The sequence below is a fragment of the Netta rufina genome (assembly GCF_964035555.1).
Source record: "Netta rufina genome assembly, chromosome: 5".
Classification (NCBI taxonomy): Eukaryota; Metazoa; Chordata; class Aves; order Anseriformes; family Anatidae; genus Netta; species Netta rufina.
In genome coordinates, this window is record NC_140128.1 from 54,554,408 (window position 1) to 54,575,258 (window position 20,851).

General features: G+C 58.4%; 1 protein-coding gene across 1 annotated transcript; it reads left to right on the forward strand.

Annotated features, from left to right (window-relative positions):
* Window positions 1-2,226: 2,226 nt before the first annotated feature.
* On the forward strand, window positions 2,227-18,799 carry AMN (amnion associated transmembrane protein; the record flags this gene model as incomplete). The annotated part of the gene is made up of 12 exons (XM_084288001.1): window positions 2,227-2,269; window positions 4,593-4,711; window positions 4,843-4,887; window positions 11,679-11,766; window positions 12,772-13,007; window positions 14,229-14,366; window positions 14,477-14,579; window positions 15,363-15,445; window positions 15,718-15,904; window positions 16,468-16,642; window positions 18,453-18,555; window positions 18,689-18,799. The coding sequence occupies 12 exons, from the start codon at window positions 2,227-2,229 to the stop codon at window positions 18,797-18,799; spliced, it is 1,431 nt and encodes a 476-aa protein (XP_084144127.1).
* Between the last annotated feature and the right edge of the window lie 2,052 nt (window positions 18,800-20,851).

Sequence of the window (20,851 nt, forward strand, 5' to 3'; positions counted from 1 at the left end):
GGGACTGGTACCTCTGGCTCTGATACCAGTTTATAATTCAGTACTGGGTAAATCGAGCATCTGCTGTGTGTGGCTTGCCATTCTGCAGTGCTGATGTGCTCAGCGTCCCTGCAGCACCACAGAATCACAGAGTGGTTTGGGTTGGAAGGGACCTTAAAGCCCACCCAGCTCCACCCCCCTGCCATGGGCAGGGACACCTCCCACCAGCCCTGGTTGCCCAAAGCCCCATCCAGCCTGGCCTTGGGCACCTCCAGGGATGGGGCATCCACAGCTTCTCTGGGCAGCCTGTGCCAGTGCCTCACCACCCTCTGAGTGAAGAATTTTTTCCTTATAGCTGATCTAAACCTACCCCTATTGAATTTAAAGCCATTTCCCTTTGTCCTGTCACTCCAGTCCCTGACAAAGAGTCCCTCCCCAGCTTTCCTGTAGGCCCCATTTAGGTACTGGAAGGCTGTTATAAGGTCTCCCTTGAGCCTTCTTTTCTCCAGGCTAAATAACCCAGCTCTCTCAGCCTCTCTTTAGAAGAGGTGCTCCAGCCCCTGATCATCCTCGTGGCCTCCTCTGGACCTGCTCTAACAGGTCGATGTCTCTCTTATGCTGGGGCCCCAGAGCTGAGCACAGTGCTCCAGGGGGGGGTCTCACAAGAGCGGTGATGATCACAGGCAGTTAGCACTTGCACTGGCAGGCAGCAAGGAGTAAATGTGCTAATCTCTGGGCTGGGGCATCAGCTTTCATTTCTGGAGATCGATCTCTGCTTCCTTTCATCTTTGTTCCTCTCTCTGTGCCTCTGCCTGACCCCAGCCTCGCCCTCATTCAGCCTCCTGGTGCACTGCCTGCTCCTTGGGCACAGCTGCGTCGTGGTGATACAGCAGCAGCAGGAGCTGGGGCAGAGGGGTGCAAATGCTCTGTGTTCCTCCTGGAGTCATGTTGTAGCCACATTGCAGCTGTCCCAATACCAGGGGGTTGCTCGGATTCCTGTAATTGCCCTTCCCCATCCTACCAGAGCAGCAGGAGTGGGGCCTGTCCCTTGTCAGGCAAAATTTCCCAGATCTCTGCCTGAGAGCTGAGTGAAAACAGGACACAGAAAGCAAAATCAGGGATGTGTGAACCCAGACTGTGTGCAAGGGGAGGCTCACCCCACCCGGCCTTGATGTCTCGTGGCACCTCTCTCTGCATGGGGACTGAGTGGTTTCTCCTCTCCTGTCTTTCTCAGACACGCCAAGGGATGCTGAGGCCATGGACAAGTGTGTGCCCTGCCCTCTGCGTGCTGTGGACCTTTCTTCAAGCTGTTCCTGCTGAGCATCGCTGATTAATTTTTTTTTTTTTTTTGCCCGTTAGAGTACAGATTTCAGCACAGCCAGCAATCACCCAGCGATCCCCAGGGAGTGATTTGTGAGCGGTAATGAGTGTGGGAGCCTTTCACCTCGAGGACATCTCTTGGCATCCAGCTCCCTGCCTGCGTGGAAAGTGCTGACTGCGTTTGGGCTGGTGCCCAGGCTGGGAGCTGCTGCTCGAGAGCTTCTTCGCTTGGCGAGTCAGCGGGCGGTGCTCGTGGCACCAGTGGGGACAGGGACATGGGGACATGAATGGAGGAGAAAACACCCATCCACAGGCTCTGAGACTCCTTAAAACGACAGTTTTCAGGGGCAGTGGGGGCACTGGGGATGGTGGGGACCTTTGTCCTCCTCCTCCTCCTCCTGTGCTGGTGCCGCCGCCACCTTCGACCCCCGGCAGCCTCAACAAAAGCAGCGTGGGGCTGCGCGGCGCACGCCAGGTAATGAGCGAGTCAGCTGGTGGCCAAAGTGCAATTACAAGTTGTTGTTGGAAGCTGCTCTCTTCCAAGGGAGCTAATTGAAAATACACGGAGACCATTATGGTAATGACGGGGTTCTGCAAGGGGGGGGGGGAACTGGAAGTGCATGGGGTGAGTTTGCTCTCAGCCCCCCTCCAGAAGCCACCACCACTGCTCTCGCCTCCTCGCCTCGCTCCCCAGCGGCTCTTCCAGGCTCCCTGGGGATGCTGTGAAAATGAGGAGCCTGGGAGAGGAGCCGAGAGCAAACTGGCTCCCGGGGTGGCCGAGGCTGTGGTTGGGGCTGGGGGAAGGCTGCCTCCCACAGCGCTGCGCGCCCTGCAGCCTCCCGCGGGCTGAGCCCATCACGTGCCTGGTGCAGTCCAAGGTCCGGCCGGGCAGGGCCGTGGATGCGAGCAGCAGCAGCCAGCAGTGCCATGGGGAGCCTGCTGTTCCTCCTCGGTGTGCTGCAGCTCCTTGGTGAGTACACCCAGGGCCTGGCTGCATGTAGAGAAGGGCTGGCTGAGGGATGATTCCCCCATTTTCAGGTGTCCTTGAGCAATCCTGTTTCGGAGCAGAGCTGCAGTGTCACTCGCAGTGTGTTTGTAATGCAAAGAGCAAAATGTATTTCCAGCTGGACAAAGAGGAGGAAGGAGAACCAGCCTGGGAGCCCAGGCTGCCGTTTGCGTGTGGCACTCGCCGCACCTCTGCAGCTCAGGTTTTCCTGCTCCTGCTCGAAGCCAGCAGCTCCGCACTGCAGGATCCATTTTCTGTTGCATATGCATGTCGCTTTGATGTTCAAGGACTGCGCTTCCCTGGAGACGAGGCTGATTAAATAGCACGCTGATATTTCCCGGGCTGCGGAGGGTGCAGGAATGCGTCAGCACAGCTGTATGGGGAAAAGAGGGTTGTGCGGGACCAGCTTAACCTCTGCGGCCCCACAGCCCCGGCCCCACAGTGGGCAGCGTGCCGGGCAGGCACACAGAGCCCGGGCTCGCTCCACAAAACACCTCACAGCTGTGGGAACATGAGGTGTGTGTGCCGTGGGGCTGGCAGAGCCTTCCTGCCATGGCTTTAACCCAGCTTTTTGGGGTGGGAAGGACACGGGTCCCTAGCACGGACAGAGCAGCTTGCAGTGGCTATCTGGGGGCTTTTTCCTTCCTTAAGCTCTTTTTGACTCCAAGCCAGCGAGGACCTCAGATCTGCCCTCACCTTCCTTTGACTGCCAGGAAGGAAAGTTTCCATGCTGTGTCTCAGGACATCTCCCACCCGTGCTGAGGCAGCTGGAAGATGTGACTCCTGCCCCTCTGCTCCCCTCCTGCCCCAGCTGCTCGTGCCCACACTCTGGTGCCTGCTAGTGCATTACGCCTTTCATTCAGGTTAAAAACCTATTTTTTCCTCCTCATCCGGCCATGGCTATGTACAATAAATGGTCTCGGCAGAGCCCTTGGCAGAGCCAGCCAGTGCAAGTCTGCAATTATGCTCCGAAGGCGATCATTACACACTGATAAAGCCTCTGCAGAGCCTCCTTAGCACAACCAGCCAGCTCTCCTCCCGGTCGTTGGGACTAGCAGGGCTGTGCAGCACACCTTCCCCACCAGACACAGCCATCCAGACCCCTCCCCTCCGAGCTGGGGTCCCCGTGGCCCCTCGGTCCCTCCCCACCCCACCTCCAGCCCCAAACCATGCTCCTGCCCCTCCTCTGCCCACTCCCCTCCACCACCTGCTCTGTATGTACCCCTTAGTGCTGTTATTTTTTCCCTTTTCCTAAGGAAAAGATGAACCCTATTAAACCCTATTAAGAGCAAAGGTTTTTTATTTTACTTTTTTTTTTTTTTTCTCCCCCTCCTTGCTGTCTCATAAATCACTTTCCCGAAGCCATTTAATTCAGGCTGTTGAGAATCATCTCCAGGTGAATGCGAATTTCCCAGCCAAGCCTGGGAAATGTCAGGCTGGCAGGCAGATGCTCCCGGAGCTCTTGTACAAACAGAGGGGATTAGGGTGGAAACCAACCTCCTGCAGCTCAGCGAGCGGGGCCCTCTCTGCGGGTGGTGTGAGCGCCACCACTGGGGGCCTGGCAGCCCATGGGGACAGCTGCTGGGGGACACCCAGCCTGGTGGGACCTCAGGCACTGGGACACAAGCAAATCCCCACCAAATATATGAAACCAGCCAATGTTTTGTGCTACTTGCCGTACCAAATCCCCCTTCTCCTCTTGCCTTCTCCTCCTGGCCCTGCTGGCTCCGTGCGCTCACCTCCTGGAACCACCAAGGCCAGGGGCTCTGTATTTTATTCACGCCTCATGGGTTGGGGCCCTAAAGGCACCAGAAAACAAGGAATTGAATGCTTAGGTACCAGGTGGTATATATCATCCTTACCCGCTGCCTGCAGGCCTTCACTGCCTTGTCTCTTGTGTAAAGTACCTCTCTCTTATTTGTATTTCTTCCTGGCTGGGTAAAAAAAATATCACTCAGCCAAAAAAAAAAAATAAATCCCTTTTGCAGAGGAGGCAGGGGCAGGAGGAGTGGGGCTGCGGACCTGCAGTCACACAGAGGCTGAAAATGGGCAGAAAATCCCCAGATCCAGCTTGAAAAGGTCGAAGCATCCCATAGAGCATCCCATAGAGCTGGGCACTGGGGCAGGCTGCCCAGGGCGGTGGGCACAGCACCGAGCTGGGCTGCAAACCCCGTCCCTGCATCCACCATGGGAGAACCAGGGGCTGCGACGCCCTCTGAGGGCCTGGCCCTCGCTGGGACATTTCCCCAGCGGTCCCGGGTCACATTTGCTTCCCTGCTCCTCCCAGCTGCTGCCAGGGCTGCCTACAAGCAGTGGATTCCCAACACCAATTTTGAAACCGCGTCCAACTGGGATAAAGAGCGAGTCCCGTGTGCCAGCGACATGATTCATTTTGAGAAGAACAAGGTACCAGTGATGAGTTTTTTCTTTTTATTTTATGTATTTATTTGCAAAATGACATTGGGCATTTGGCAAGCCCTTTACCTGCCCATGGAAAGCGCCCTGAGACTCGTTTTTATTTCTCTCTTTCCTTCCAGGTGCTCTCGGTGTTCGTCGGGTCTCCCCACGTGGTGACAGAGATGGTGAGCAGCGTGCCACGGGGGGATGGTGGGGGGCACTGGTCTGGTCTGACCCACGGAGAAATCTCATCTGGGGCAGCAGCTCCAGCATCCTGAGCTCCTCCGTGCAGAAAGCCTGGAGCAAAAAGCCCATTTCCATGTTTATTCATTTATTTATTTTCATCTGGGGGAGTAGGAGGTGAAACGTCCCAAAAACCTGTTGGAAGAAATTAAGTTTTCTTCCCCAAAGGAAGGAAAAAGAAAGCCCTGTCCACTGAGCTCTTTGCAGCAGCCTGCTCGGGAAGCACCGGCTGACGGCACGGCTGGTGCAGAGCAGACACTAGCCCTGGGCTGAGGCTAAGTGAAGCTGACAGGAAAACACTTTGAAATGAAAACAGGCCATTCGGGGAAATCCCCAAATGTTGCTCGAGAAATTTCCTTTCAAATGCCATCGCTTTCCCTATTTTTCTCGGGCACTCTTGTCCCGGAGGCGGTGAGACGGGCACGACGCTGAGCTGTGATGCAGAGAAGCCCATCCTGACACCCGCAGCCAGCCCAGCTGGGGCGTCCCACCAAACGGGACGTGGCCACGGCAGAGTTTTCTCTCTGGGCTTTAGGCTCAGCAAAAACCCAGGATTTTGCTCTTTTCTCAGCCATTAATTCTGCACGAGCCCTTGAAATTTACGTCGCGTAATTTGTGCGGGCTGTCTACCCCGCTAATAGTTTTGATGCTTTAATAACGCCACACGCCACGTTTAATCCCTCTACAAATATTTGGAGGAGTTACTCTATTTACGTGGCATTTTACATATGAATTTTGGAAGGAAGGAATGTACTTGGGAAATACGAACAAATGTAATGTAATAAATGAGGTGGAATTTACCCAGAGAAGAAAAGAGCAAAATATCACTCCAGTAGATTTTATTTTACTTACAGATGAATGTATAATATTTCTAAAGTACTTTCATCAGAGGACTGCGAAGTGCATAATTGCAAAGCAGCATTATTCATTACAGCATTAGCCTTTCAAAAACAAGCTAAAGAGCCGAAATTAAAAAGACCCAGGGCTGGCCATGCGCTGGGAACAAAGGCGAGAGGCCGGCGTCACACCAACCATCCCACCTGCGGCACCAGAGCCCCGCTGACCTCTGCCTGCTGCTTGGCTGGATGTTTCCAGGTAGAACTGGGGGCGAGTGGCCCCAAAATCCTCCCCCAGCACCAGGCCAGGCTCCGGTGGGGGTTTCAAGCCCTTTGCAATAGCTGCTGCTGGGCAGCTGACAGCATCGCATGGCTTCCCAGCACGCAGCTCCCTCCTCCTCGAAGCATCCCTGTTTACAGTGAGCTGTCCCATCGAGTTCCCAAACCTGGCTATTCAATTTTGTAATTTCACCTCCACCATCTCCCTCTGGCTGCCGTGCTCCGTGCTCACCAGGTGATAAGGGGGTTGCCAAGACGAGGGATTTTTAAGAAGCCGAAATGCAGCACCTGAGCTGCCCGGCCGCTTGTGGGGACGGCGTGAAATTTGGCAGCGGGGTCGTTCGGAAGCAAATTGGTTTCGAGGCTTTTCGCAGCCAGGCAGGGCTGCACCTGCTCGGATGCCGGCCTCGCCGCGCCGCAGAATTAATCACTTAAATCAGCAGGAATACATTAAGCTTTGGGGTCGCCATGGAGATGCTATACAGCCTTTGGCCAAAATAAAAAATAAAGAAACAGGCGAGCGGTGCCTGCTATAGCATCACAGGAGGGAATTCGTGGCCAGGGAAGGGGCTCGGCTCTCATTGACTTTCATGAGGATGGTGCTGACTGCGCAGGGGAGGAGATGCTGGGGCTGGTGCAGGGCTGGTGGAGCCGTGTGCTCGCTGCTCCTCTTCTCCGGGCCGAGCTGCAGCCCCCAGTCCCTGCCCAGCGCCCCGCAGCCCCCCAGAGCTGTCGGGGTCAGGTTGGGGCTGCAGGGACACGAACCCACCAAGCTCACCGCCCTGGCATCAAGGGAGGCCCCCTCGCTGTCTGATTTGTCCCTTTGCTCTGAAGGTTAGAGCGGGTCTCTACCTCAGCTCCACGCTAAATCCAAATCCAGCTTAAGCCTAAGTGACTTTGAAGCGTAACCATCACTATTAGGCTGGATTTTCTATGGTCTTTAGCTGCCTAAAGATGCAGATAAGTATTTAGCAGGCTTCCAGAGGTGCCTGAGGGTAAATCTGCAAAAAAAAAAAAAGGATGGAGGTGCTCGGGGCGGCAGTGCCTGATGTGCCAGCAAGGCACCGAAACCCCAGGACCTGGCAAGGGGCAGGGGGCCCAGAGCCAGCACCCCCTGCCCTGCCTGTGGCTGTGGGGCTGCTCCTGTGCCTCGCAGCAGGTGCTGTGACCCGGGTGCAGCTGCACCCCTGGGTGCTGGCCCTGTTTTTGGCCCTGAAGGGCTGCAGGCTCTGCAATGCCCCCGGGAAAGCCAGGCACGGCGTTCCCCAGCCCGCGCGGGCCCTCGAGCAGTGCGTGCCCCAGCCGGGGCCAGGGCCGGCGCGCGGGGTCAGGGATGATGCCACTTGCTATTTTGGGGGGCAGGAGTCAGGTTCAGCCACGTGGGCAGCGCAGCCTCCTGTGGTCTCGGGATCAGGGCGCAGTGAACATCACCTTCTGCTCCCTGCTGCTCCCTGCGTGGGGGGAAACCCCAATGTCCTGGGCATCTCCGGTGCCTTCAGCCCCCAGAGCCCCCTGCCCGGTTAGCAGAACGCCTGCACCGAGCTCGTGGCTGCTCATCGCACCCCATTGCCTCCCCGTCCCCACCCTGAGCTGTAGGGAGGCGATGGGGTGGGATTGTCCCCCTGGGACCTTGCTGCCTGCAGGGTGGGCTCACACAAAGCTGTGTCCCAGTGCCCATCCCACAACCTCTGGGGTCCAGCTGCCCAAACCTTGTCCCTGCCCACCCCTATGGGACCCTATCTCCCAGGGAGGGTCAGGAGCCGGGGTCCAAGCAGACCCTCATCTCCCGGCGTTTTATTTTTAGCTGCCTAATTGTGAGAGCAGAATGTACTCGGCTTTGCTGCAGGATGCTCCTGCTTGGTTCCTGGCAGAGATTGATCTCGAAATGCCAATTGCTCTCCAGGGGCGCCGGCTCTAATGAATTGCAATGGGTTGTGCTCGGCCCACGCACCCGCGCTCCCCTCCCCCTGCTTCCGAAAGTGCGGCAACGCAGGTTAACGAGACCCAGACAAGGGAACGGGTTCTCTTTTCCCGAGATGAAGGTAAAAAATTTATGGGAGTGTGTGTGTGTGAGTGTGTGAGGACACTTAATTACAAGCCCAGCCCCTGCAGGCTGCTCCCCGGCAGCGTGCCTGCGGAGGGGCTGCCTGAGGAAGGGGTGCAGCGAAGCAGCTTTTTGCAGCCCTTCATGCCAACACCTCCCTGCGTTTATCTGTTCCTTGCAGGCTCGTTTGCAGCAGGAGGGAGCTGCAAAGCCCGCGGTGAGCAGTGCAGCGTGCCAGCACCCCGGGGGCTCGCGGGCTGAGGGGGTGCTGGGGCAGCTCTGGCTCCGCGCCTCCGTCCCTCGGCGAGCAGCTCCAGCCGCCTTCCGTCTCTCTCTGACCTTGGGTGAGGAGAGGAGCTCAGAAAAATGAGCTGAACTAATCCCGAGTAGATTTGTAAATAGCTCTAAGCCTCTGTTTGCAGTCTGCAGCCATAGCTCAAGTGTCTTAGCCTGACTTGCACTCCCGCAGGTGCGAACGTTTCACGGACCGGCTGCTCGGCGTGGGAGCTGTGTCCCTGCCCTCACTTCTTGGGCAAAACAGTGAGGATGCTCCCCGTGTCCCCTCGTCCCTCTGCCCAGGCACCAGGACACCCCATTTCTGCCCAGGGAGGCTCGGAGCCCCCCGGGCAGCAGCCACACATGGGCCAGGAGCTGGCCAGGAAAAGTGGCCAGTGGTGCTGGGATGCTCCAGGTGCAGGAGCAGGGGAAAGAGCGGGGTCAGGATGGACACAGCAGCACCGGGCTTGGAAGTGAGCTGGAGGATGCAGGTGTGAGCTTCATCCGGGCAGGAGAGGACGCAGAGGAAGCCCCTGACAAACCAAAACAACCCCGCGGCGAGCGGAACCCTGGCAGCTCTCCAGGGCCATCCCCGGGATTTACCTGTGGATGAATCTGGCCCCGTGCCTCGCTGCTGGATCCCACCCAACAGCCCGCACACCTGGCGGCACTCAGGGCCCCCGAGGGCAGGGGGAAAACCCCCGCATTTCCCATCCACAGGCAGCAGCAGGAAGGCACCAGAGGCTGCCTGCCCTCCTGCCTTTCCCCCTGGCAGATGCATCCCCTTTTCCCTGTGCTGATGGACGCGGCACTGCTCCCGTGCTCACCTCAACCCCACGCTCAGTGCCAGAGCACTGCCGGGACGCGCCAGAGGCTGGGTACGACCCACACATCTCCAAAGCTGCCCTCTCAGGCCTCTGCCTTTGGGTTGGAACAGTTTCAGGTCATTCTGCAGGAGGGAAATGCAGGGATGTGGCTCCTGCCCTGCCTTCCCCTCGCCTCCCTTTTGCACCTCAGCAGTTGGTGTTGTTCTCCCCGACGTGCTGGAGCAGCAGGACTGCGCCTCGTGCCGCGGCACGGTGCTGGCGTGGCACAGGTCATGGCTGAGAGCGAGGTGGGGTCTATCCTGTCATCTTTTTGGGTCTTTTTTTTTCTGACTCTGATGAGAAAAATGATGGCTGTGTTTCAGTTGCCGTTACATCTGATAATGGAGACCAGGGAGATGAGCCATTCCCAGTGTCAGGGCTGGGAAGTAACCAGTGGGACTCCAGGCTCGTGGTATTAACGGCCCCGGAGTACGGGTTGGCAGGAGCCGAGGAAAACAGATGAAACTGCCAGCTTTTTGGCTCTGCTCCTTTGGTACATGTCATTGCTCAGTTCAAAATGTACTTGGAGAGGGGCCCAGCCTATATGTAATTCCTATACAAACTCCCAAATGCAGAAAGCCACTGCCCAACCAGCGTCTCCACTCGGCCTCTGCAGTGAGCCGAGCTGCTTAACTCTTTGCTCTGCTGGGGAGAGACAAAGTGCAAAGCGTTGGCAAACCCAGATGCTCTGGGCAGCAGCGCGTGCCCCTGGGGAGGGTTTGCCCAGCTCTGCTGCCAGCAGCAGTGGCCCTGTTGCTGCCTGCCCACGAGGCTGGCAGGGGTGGGTGCACGACACCTCTGCAGTGCTGGGCAACGAGACGTAAATGCAGCTGCTGCTGTGGAAACTCCTTCTGGGAAGCAAAAGTGCAGGGCTCCTCTTGCATTTTCTCATGTGCAAGGGGATGTGATGTTGGACCTGGCGGGTCACTGGGTTTGTGTGTGTGGATCTGCAACCAGCCGAGGTCCTTACCAGGCTGCTTTCCTTTGCTCCGGGTGTAATGCATGTACAAAATGCTCTCGCATCGCTCCCGGGAGCAGTGTGAGTAATGCAGATTACAAATGTACGGACACACTCATCTGAGTGCTGCCTTTGCAGCTTTTTTCTCCCCCTCCTTAATTTGTGATGCTCTGAACAAACCATCTCGTGGCCACCTTGGGGTGTTTGGGGTGCTCTGAGCCACAGCCGTGGTCAAAGTGCTTGGAAACCTCCCCGGGGACAGAGATGTCCACCAGGCAGGGGTCAGAGACGGGACTTCCCAACCTGGTGGTCTCAACCTAGCAGCAAAACTCAACAACATTGCCTTCTGCAGCCAGGGAAAGAGACCAGGGACCAGCTGGTGACAAGCTGCTGGGGGTCAGACACCTCCCGGCCCGCTTGGCACAGTCACACAGGGCTGCAGCCCGCAGGCTCATGGAAAACAAGCCCAGTGCTTGGCCTGGTAAAGGAGGCTGCTAGCACAGAGCTTGGCCAGCTCAAAGCAGGCCAAGTCCCTCAAAATGTCACCAGACACAGCTTCTGCGTCTGCAGGCAGAGGGCACGCTGCCATTCTCATCCTGGCAGACCTTTCAGCCTCTCTCCGTGCTGGAAAAATTGGCTTTCCTCAAGAGTGAAGAGGTTTGGAGGACACGGTGGTGCAGCTCCTGGTTAGGCACTACCCGTCCCGTGGTCTCATGGAGCAGCACCCGTGGGGAAATATCCTCGGGGCAGGAGGAGCCCAGAGCCCCCCAGCTCTGTGCCGCGAGCACCCGCGGGCGAAGCTTCCCCCAGGACAGAGATCTGTCACAGCCACCCACTGCCATCGGTCCCAGGTCTCGCTTTCTCCAACCCCCTGCATATTTACAGGCCGATTAAGCAGATGAAACCCCAACACGTGCCTCTCCCCCAGCGCAGGGCCCGCTGCAGAGGCACGGCGCGGCCCCGCGGGCTCCCAGCGGCTGGTGGGAGCGATGCTGCATCCCCACGGCCTGAGCTGCAGGAGGGCAGAGCCTCGCACATGACTCAGCCCTTGACGCATGGAAATGCTGGGGGAAAACCCAGCTTTTCCTCTGGCAAGCTGTGCATGGAAAATGAGGCGAGCTGGGCTGAATAAGCGGCGCGCTGCGAGTGAGTCGGTCGCTTAGTAGTGCATCTTTATAAACTCTTATCTTTTAATAAACCCACTGTGGTTTTTTTTTGTTGTTGTTGTTGTTTGTTTGTTTGTTTTGTTTTGTTTTGTTTTTAAACCTTTAATAAACCCGCTGCCCAGCCGGCAGCCATAGGGAGCTCACTGTTGTGCCACCTCTGGGCGCTTGCAGGCAGGATTTGGGTTTTGCATGGCATTTACGAAGCCATTTCGGAGCCGCTGGGAGTGTTTGTGTGTGTCAGGGGAGGAGGGAACCGTGGAAATCTAACCTGGCTTTTCCTCTTTTCTTGATTTAATCCCTTCCTTCAGTTCCTCCCCCTGAACGGAGAGCTCCTCCTGGCACCTGGCGCCGGCTTCGCGGCTTTTGACGGCAGCTGGGACGCGGGATGTGGCTCAGGTACCTCGTGCCGGGCTGGCTGCCCAAGCAACGCGCGCTCGGCCACACGAATTCAGCAGCAGCAGCACTACCACGGCCTCTGCTGTCCCACCTGGTGGTGGGGTGATTCACCCCCGCTGAATCCCTGCCCTTTGATGGCTTCCCTCACGCCGCGCCTCGTTTCTCCTGCTCCATCACCTGTCTGCTCAACCAGTAATTATCCTGGGGGGCTCTTTGAAGTCGGAGCAGAGAGGTGAATGCTGTTTGTGTTTCACCCTGCCTATTAAGCATGCAGCCACATCAAAGCCCTCGTTCTGCTTTGCCACGGCGGTTCTAAAGGAAACCAGTTACCAGCTGCACACCCGGGCCTCCCAGCACCGAGCTGTGGCCATTTGGGCCCCGCAGACATCCGTGGGGGTGTCTCGGACATCCCGCTGCCTGCCGTGGCTCTCAGACCACAGCGAGCGAGGTAGAGGTTTGGGTTGGGCAGCGCCATTTGTTTGCCCCGATGCTGCTTGCCCCGGAGATGGGGACTTTTCACCCAGAATCAGAGCTGCTCTGAAAGCGACCTCTGCCTTGCACGAGGCTTTGGCTGCCGGCCGCAGGATGCTCCCAGGGAAGCAGTGGGTGTTTTGGGGCCACTTTCCCAAGTGAATTCCTGGCAGCACAGCTTCAGAGTGAAGGCACACGCTGCAGGCACTGAATCCCCACGTGTGAGCTGAGCTGGTGGAGGTTCAGCTGCTGGGGAAGGGGGAGCAGGAGCGGGGCACGGCATGGCCAGCAGGGACATGGCTGACGGCAGGGTGGTGCTCTGGTTTTGGGGTTATCCACTGAGGGGAACAGGGCTGGGCATCCTTCTGCCACTCTGCCAGTTTGCTTAGGATCAAGGACATGAATTATCACACTCATTTTTACCCAATTCAGCTGTGTTTCAGGCTTGGTGGCTGTTTTCCCACCACTTTTACCCACCCAGAGGCAGGGGGTTGGGTAACTCCACCTCTCCACCTCTCCTCTCGCTCATCCCAGGCGCGGTGCTGAGGTTTGCGGACGCCGAGCAGCGCTCCTGGTTCGACCCCGCGCTGTGGCAGGATGTGTCCCCCGCTGGGGGCCAGGAGCCAGCCGGGCGCATCTTCTCAGTGGACGAGGAGCGAGTCCCGTGCCAGTACGACGATGTTATCTTCCAGCCTGAGACCTCCTTCCGTGTCAACCTCGACTCGTCGCAGCCAGTGATCCGTCTCCGGAGCATCTCACTCATGGGACAGGTAACGAGGAGCTGAGGGGAACGTCCTCAGCACCTCCTCACCGCATCCCCAGGGAGGTGCAGCACCAGGCAGCTGATGATCCAGGGCTTTGGAGATTTTTTTCTCCCCACTGTGCCACCAAGGGGCTGCCTCTGGCCCAGGCACGTGTCTGCCACCGCTGTGCTCAGGGCCCCCTGGGACACCCGCCTCCCACCCGCAGCCTGGATGTGCCCCGTAGGCTGACAGTTGTCTCCCAGCTTTGGCTCCGTGCCGCTCTCTAATTGATCGGGGGTATAATTATAGGAACGCCCGCAGCCTGCTGTGCTCCGGGCCAGGCAGATGCCAATCCCCGTCCCTCGCGCGCAGAGGAGCTGAAGATCACAGCCTCTGCGGCAGCACACAGGCGCTGCCTCCAGAAGTGGGAGATGCGGTAGACATCTCGCAAGTGATTTATTATTTCTGCTGCTGTGCTGCCTGGGATCAGCCATTTCGGGGCCAGGCGTCAGGAAACCCGCAAGCCGCCAGCGCCAGAGCCCCGATGGAGCTCATCTGTGGGGTCTGGGGGATGCTGAGGTGGGTGCTGGAGTGATGCTGATGCCTGGGACCCCCCCAGCACTGAGGGGCACAATCCTGCACCACCAAACCCCCCTGACAGCTGCAGTGCTGTGGGGTGGAGGCAGCCGCTGAGTGATGAGATGGAGAAACGCTTTGTATGTTTGTGTATATCTCGTATTTCTCAAAATCCAACCTTATAATGAAAGACAACTCTGTCCCTTTCCATCCAGCCCACTCCTTGCTGCCCGCAGGGTATTTTCACCCCGAGGACTGAGAAATCCTCTTGATGTGTCAGGAAGAGCCTCCTGGGGAAGGCAGCGGGTGCAGGGTGTGGGTGGCTGTGCGGGATGAGGCTGGGAAGGCCAGCCCTGCATGTGCTGATCCGAGCCCACTGATGTTCCCCGACTTGAAGGCAACCACCTCCTATCCAGTCCCTTCCCCCTGTAATTAAAACCACATAAACTGAGCTCCCTGGCCCAGCGGAAAGAGGCAGAATGGGAAAATTCTCATGATTTATTTATGGTCCTTTAAAAATAAAGATAAATTGGACAAGACTTTTCTGTTGCCCGCCCTGGAAAAGCCGGAGCGGGCGATTTGCAGGGTTCCCCTGCTGTGTGGCTGCTGCAGGCTGCCTGCTGGAGGCGGTGATGGAGGTGCTCATCGTCCTCCTGCTCTCCTCCCGGGCAGGAGCTGAGCAGCGCCGAGGCTTGGGCCGAGTACCTGGGGGGCCCCTCGGCCCCGCGGCAGTTCCACGGCAATGGCACCCTGCAGGTGACAGGCGCCCGCTGCCCCCACAGCTCCGGCTGCGCCTGCGGGAACACCCAGGTGAGTCCCCCCGGGGAAATTCGGGGACATGCTTTGGGAGAATGGGGTGATTCCTCCCCATGGGAAGGACCGGGGGGACGAGGGACTGACGCTGCCCTGCTCTCCTCCAGGACGGACACCGCATCTGCGCCTCCCTGCTCGGGGCAGCGGGGTGCCCGGCGCTGCCCTGCCAGAGCCCCCTGCGGCCCCTCGGGCACTGCTGCGGGGTCTGTGGTGAGTGGGGGCCCGTCGCGTCCCGGCGGGGGTCACAGCGTGGCAGTCACACCTTGTGCAGTGCACAGCAGGCAAAGGAAGCGTGCCCCTTTTGCACCTTTCCAGCAGCAAGTTTGTTTCGCTTCATTTAAGATAAAAACATGCAGAGCGAGAGCATTCCCTCGGCTGCGGGCACGTATTTGTTAACCTACCTGGCAGGCACCGCAGGGCAGTGCTTCATACGTGCCTGTACCTGGGCATTTGGTGCGTTGCACCGAATTCATTAGGAGGGCACCATATGTTTCCCTGGTACGCTCCTAAAAGCAGAGCCTTTTAAAGCCATTAAGGGAATTTCATATTTCTCCGAACGTTTGCTAGCATTGTTCCCGAGGAAAACATCTGAATTGATGAATGCAGGGCAGCAACGGGGGGAACACGAGCACCCGCTGCTTTGTGCCTCCCCTCCAACGCCCCGGCAGCACCGCAGCCCTGAGCCCCCGCTAAAAGCAGAGCTTCCCGCGGGTGTATGCGGGAGAAAGCTTTCAGGGGAGAGCTTCCCGCTGCAAATACGACGCCAAACAAAAGCCTTTCACCCAAAGCAGCTGCTGAAAAGGCCAGAGAAGGAGGCAAGGTTTCTCCGGGCAGCGCTGCTCAGATGCTGCTCCATTCCCCAAGCCCCATGCGACCCAGCTGGCTGGAGGTGTTGGGGTCCCTGGGTGCCACCTGGGGCAAATGGATTTGTGCCTCTGCTGCAGCTCTCTGTTTTTGGCTGTGACTGCTTGTCTGCCTGCTTTTGGCCCACAGGAGCTGTTGTCACCCTGGATTTCACACCTGAGTTTGACCTGCAGAAGTATCAGGACAGAGTGGTACAAGCCTGGCTCAGCCTGGTACGTCCCAACGTTGCATGGTGTCTCGGTCCCCAGTGTTTTGGAGGCTTTTCCTCCCAGATTCGGCCTCTCAGGTGTGCCATGTTGCCAGCTGCAGGCTGGCTGCAGGGGGTTCCCCTGGAGAAGGCAGCAGCAGGGATGGCAGCTCTGTGCTTGGGTTCACGTGAAGATTTAGATGTGGTCCTCACTGGTCCATCAGTGCTGCCTATGGATGGGATTTGTTTCTGCCCAGTGCTCTCACAGGCTTTATGTGGCTTTTGTGTTTTGGAAAGCCCAAGTACGAAGGCGTGCAGATGGCCATCTCCAAGGTGCACAGCACCCAGACCTTCCTGGGACTCCTCCCGCGGGGCTCCGTGCCCGTCATCCAAATCGTGCTGGTCGATGGTGGGGCAGGAGAGCAGGCTGGCACCGCGGCACAGCAGCTGGCCACAGACCTCGTGGGCGACATAGCACAGCACGGTAACCCTGCCATCCCCTAAAACACGTCCCCGGGGCACTCACAACCCCCCTCACCCCCACCAGGGCCTAACACACACACTGCTTTTCTCACCATTTCCTCAGGGAACCTTGCTTATCCCAAAGTTTCACTGTTTTAATCATAGTGGTGAGTGGAGCACCATGAAATAAAACTTATTTTTTCCCCATTTCTTGTGCTTCAACCTGTGCCCATCCTTGCTCTGAAGGCACTTACCTGCCTGTGGCCAGCCTGGTGCCCGCAGGACCCAGGTCCCTCTCCGCAGAGCTGTTTTCTGGCCTGAACACTGTGGGTGTAAGAGGCAGAAAAGCATGTAGATCCCAGCTGGGGGACAGGCACACAGCCCTGTGGGTCCACACCCACACAGATCCATCCTGGTTAAGCCCACCCAGCTGTTTATCCCACCTGTTTATCAGCTGTTTATCAGGGAATGGGGCTAAAATGGGTGACCCTACTGTGCCTGCTCCTCTGCCCTGTGTGTCCTGGGGCAGTGTGCAGGTAGCTTGCCCCCTCCAGCCCTCTCCCCTTTCTTCCTGCTCCTTCCCAGGTGCAGCACTTGGCATTTCGAGCAGCAGAATGGAGGTGGCCACCGGCAGCACCCTCGGTGGGCATGCAGGCGGCCGCGCGGCGAGGAGGATCGCAGCGGGGACGGTCCTGGGGCTGCTCTCCGGGCTCCTGGTGCTGGGAGGAATCCTCTTTCTCTACCGAAAGGGAAAGCTGAGGTAGGGACAGGGCTTCTGTGGCAGCGTGCAGCTGATGTTGGTGACCTGCAGGCTGTGTCCTGCTCTGCTGGCTCCCAGCCTGGGCTGCTGGGGAGGTCTGAGGTGGCCGAAGGGCAGCTTCGTGGCCACAGCCTCCTCCGCGGCCAGGAGGGATCCGCTGGGCACAGCTGCCCCTGCTGCCTGGGGAGATCTCCCCATCCTTGTAGGCTTCTGCCTGCAGCCTGCCGGGGATGGAGAGCTGTAGCTGCCAGCTTCTAAATAGAAACCACATCAAAGCCATGCAAAACAGCTCTGAAACAGCCCTGAGAGGGGACAGCAGTGCCAGGAAGCAGCCGTAGCTCTCCCCCAGTGTGCTCATCCTGCGTGCTGTGCAGCGTGCTGGGCACCCCCCGTGTCTCCATCCCCTTCCCCATGACATTTGGCATCAGGCAGTGCCCACAGCAGGCTCTGGCTGCCTGCAGCACCTCGGCCTGCAGCTCCCCACACCTCGCTGCCCCAGGGAGAGAGGCACCATGGACTGGATTTCATCCCCATGGATTAAACGAGGCAAGGGGTGATTCAGGTTTATCAGCATGGCTCGCCCCACTGCCCTGACTGCGGGTGGCAGGGATTGACCCCAAACACGTTATAATGCTGAGGGCATCGAGAGCATCTGTGTGTGCCCAGTGCGCTGGTACCTGCCAGGGGATGAGGATCCAGGGCCACTGCTGGTTGTGCCGTGGGCTGACAGCAGAGCAGGTGGCCGGGGACGCTGCCCTGCCGCATGGCACGTGCTGGCATAATGCTGCCCAGCCATAAAGCAGAGCCTCCGTTTAATTTCTAAATAAAACTCCCAGCCCCGTAATTGCTCCTTGATGATTTATATCCCACTGACACTTCCTTGGACGCTGGACAGGCCTGCGAAACCCGCTCTGTCAGCAGCGGGAGGGAAGGGTGTGCAGCTACCGGAGATGGGCTGAGCCCATGTCCCCAGCTGCCCTGCTCCTGCGGCACGTCCCTGGGCGGCTCCGGGGCAGGGAACATCCCCCAGTGGGGTTTTGGGGAGGGGGTGGCCTGGGGGTGCTCCCCCCAGGCTGCCCTGCTGGGCTGCGGTGAATTTGGAGGCAGGGACATAGAGAGGCGGTGTTTTTGGTTGGGTTTCCTACTCTCGTGGGTTAATGGTCAGCCTGTCCCTGGATGTCTTCTTCCAGCAGCCACCGAGTCCCCATGAGGGCGTTTTTGACTGCACATGGAGTCTGGCTCCATGCAGCGGAGCTGTCCTGGCCACCAGCAAACCAACAAATTCACCTTGTTCCCACCAAAAAGAGCCCAGCATTCCAGTATGTGAGCACGCTGGGGGGGCTCCTGGGCTGCGGTGACACGTGTGGAGCCTTGTACCTGGCATGGGACCGGGACCCTTAGGATGAGAGTAACAAGGAATCTAATGAAAGCAATGGTAGTGATTAAGGTGATGAAATGATAACATGGTAAAAGTAATGATAAAAAGTGATTAGTGCTTGTTGAGATTGCAGTAGGAACAGGTGGCAGCTCGGTGGCAATTTGTTTTAGCCCGGGAAAGGCGAGCGGTGACTGAGGCGACCAGCACCACACGGCTACCTGCGGGCAGGTCCCTGTGCTGCAGGCCCGCTGCTTTCTGCCCAACGTGCAGCCTTCCCCGGGGACAGGGCACAAATGTCCCCTTTCAACCATAACCCAAACCTTTACCCCTAGTTCCCACCCGCCTTGTGTATCGGTAGTGTTTCTGCTGGGGGTGAGCAGGGAGGGAGCTGCGGGGCTGGGGTGCTGAGGGTGACACCACGTCTGTCCCCAGGCCGTGCCCCCTGCGCCTCCACCGCCTCCGGGACCAAGCAGAGGACGCGGCCTCCCCCGAGCCAGTGAGTGACAAAGGCTTCGACAACCCCATGTTCGACGTGGTGAGTAGCCTCTGCCTGGGGATACGGGCTGCTCAGGGATGTGGGGGTGCTCAGGGCTCTGCGCTGGGTGGGTTTTGCTGGGGGTGCTGCTTCCCTTCCCCATCCTTCGCTTTTCCTTCCCCTGCTGCTGCAGGAACCGCTGGAATCCGGCTCGGTGGAGGAGGCGCCGCAGGAGCTGGCTCCCCAGGCCCCGCCGATGTTCTACCTCAACCCCCTGTACGACCCCAGCGAGACCGAGACCTGACGGCGAGGCCCTGAGCACGGGCAGCCGGGAGGGCAGCCGCAAGCAGCGGAGCCCCCCTGAATAAAAGCAGCCGTGTGGTGAAGCAAATGGCAGCAAACCTTCGCCGTGAGGGCTCGGCCACGCAGGCACGGCCTCCTGGTGTCACCTCTGTTCACATGGCACACGTTTTGCCGGTGCCATGAGGCCGGGCAGGTGCTGGGTCTCGTGTGGCACCTGGCGAGGTGGGGTCTGACTCCACAGGGTGCTGAGCGCCCTGCACTGGGGCCAGCCCCGTGCTGGATGTGGCCTGGGGACGGGGCCCTTCGCTGACATGGGTTGGGGCAGCGGTGGCACAGGGGGGTCTCGGTGGTGTTTGTGGTGTGCCCCGTTCCCTCAGGTGTTCACGGAGTCAGGCACCTGTTCCTCACAGAGCGGGTCTACTGAGCGAGCCTGAAATGATGGAAATAGATGCAGATTTATGCAAATTTGAACTCTGCTGGGTTTTCAGTAGGGCTTGTTGGCATATTCCACAAGGAAGTAGCTATTTTAAGTTTATTATATTTTCTTCAAGTCTCTGGAAGACATAATCCCTTCTCAAAGGCCTGGGAAAGCATCATGAATGGTACTGGAGCCCTGAGGTGGGGTGAGAGGCGGTGAAACACCGCAGCTGGCTCTGATGAAGCCATCGCCTGCTGCCTGTGGTGGCTGCCACCGGTGGGTTGGGCACACACAGGGCCCTCAGACACCACCCCTGACTCAAATCCTTGCCCTAAAGAAGGGGACAGTGGGGACACAGCACACTGCATCCAGCCCGGGTGCTGGTTTGTGGCTGCAATGTTACCATGGTGCCTGGAGAGCGCCTGCAGCAGCTGCTGGCCCCGTGTGTTGCTGCTGGGGGGGGGGGAGTGTTTGTTCTCTGCTGTGCTTCCGAGTGTTTTTGTGCTTTTTTTTTTTTTTTTTCTCTTTCACATCAGTTCATTGCAAGTGACTGGAGCTCTTCTAGTAAGGTTTTTTCCCCAGCTGAGGTCAGCGCAGTGCTGCACCAGGCAGCCCCTCGCCCCTGTCCTGTTCTGCAGGGGCTGGGGGCCGTCCCAAGGCAGCCCCGCTGGTCTTGCTGCTCGTTTCCCTCCCTGTGCAGTTTTGGGCCCCTCGCTCCAGCATCACGAGGACTCAGAGATGCTGCAGAAGGCAAATGGTGCAGGGCTCTGCCCTCAGCACAGGCCTGCGCCCTGTCGGCCCTCTGTTTTTGGGCGCACGGGTTTGCTACTTGCCAGGCTTCATTCTTAAAACGCATTAGCAGCTCGAGGTCACTTAGAATAGAGGCTTCAATTAAACCAGAGATCGATTTTTTGCCAGTGGGCGAGCCGAGCACGTTCTGTACTTTTCCTTCAGGAGAGCTGTCCGTGCACTCGCGCGGAATCGCTGCAGGGAGGGGGAGCTCTGCAGAGCACCGAGCGCCGCTCGCGCTGCCACGCCGGGGCCCGCGGGGCTGCAAAGCCAGGGGTTGGTGGGGGAACGCAGAGGCTTCGGTACGTGGGAGTCCCTCCTGGGACCCTGCATACACAGGGAACTTAATGCGCAGGCATCTTCGGCAGCCAGCGCGCTGGGGCCGTGGTTTCTGCTGCCGAGGCTGTGCGCGGCCCAGCTGGGTACCCCATGGCTTTGTCGTGCTCAGGCCTGCAAGGCCGGGGTCCGCGCTGCGACACGTTCATGCAAAACGCATTAGTGGCAGTGGTGGGAGCTCACTCACGAGTCCTGGGCTCCCGGGGTTTTAGAAGAAAAAGCAACTTGCAGAGCGCTGGCGGACACCAGCTCGTCTGGCCGTGCCCACCTCTGGTTTGCTGCAGGGGCCCTGTGCAGAAGCTGCGCAGCTCTGGGCTCATGTGCTGGTTCCCAAAATGTCGCAGAGCCTGCAAACAGCCCAGGCCCGATGCATTTTTTAAATTTTATTATTTTATTTAATTTTAGTAGGGGGTAGCAGCAGCTAAAGGGGTGCGATTTGGCACCCCTGGAGGGAAGGAGCAGGGGAAGCTGCTGTGGCCAGCAGCGCGCTGGACATCTCCTCTCATCAGC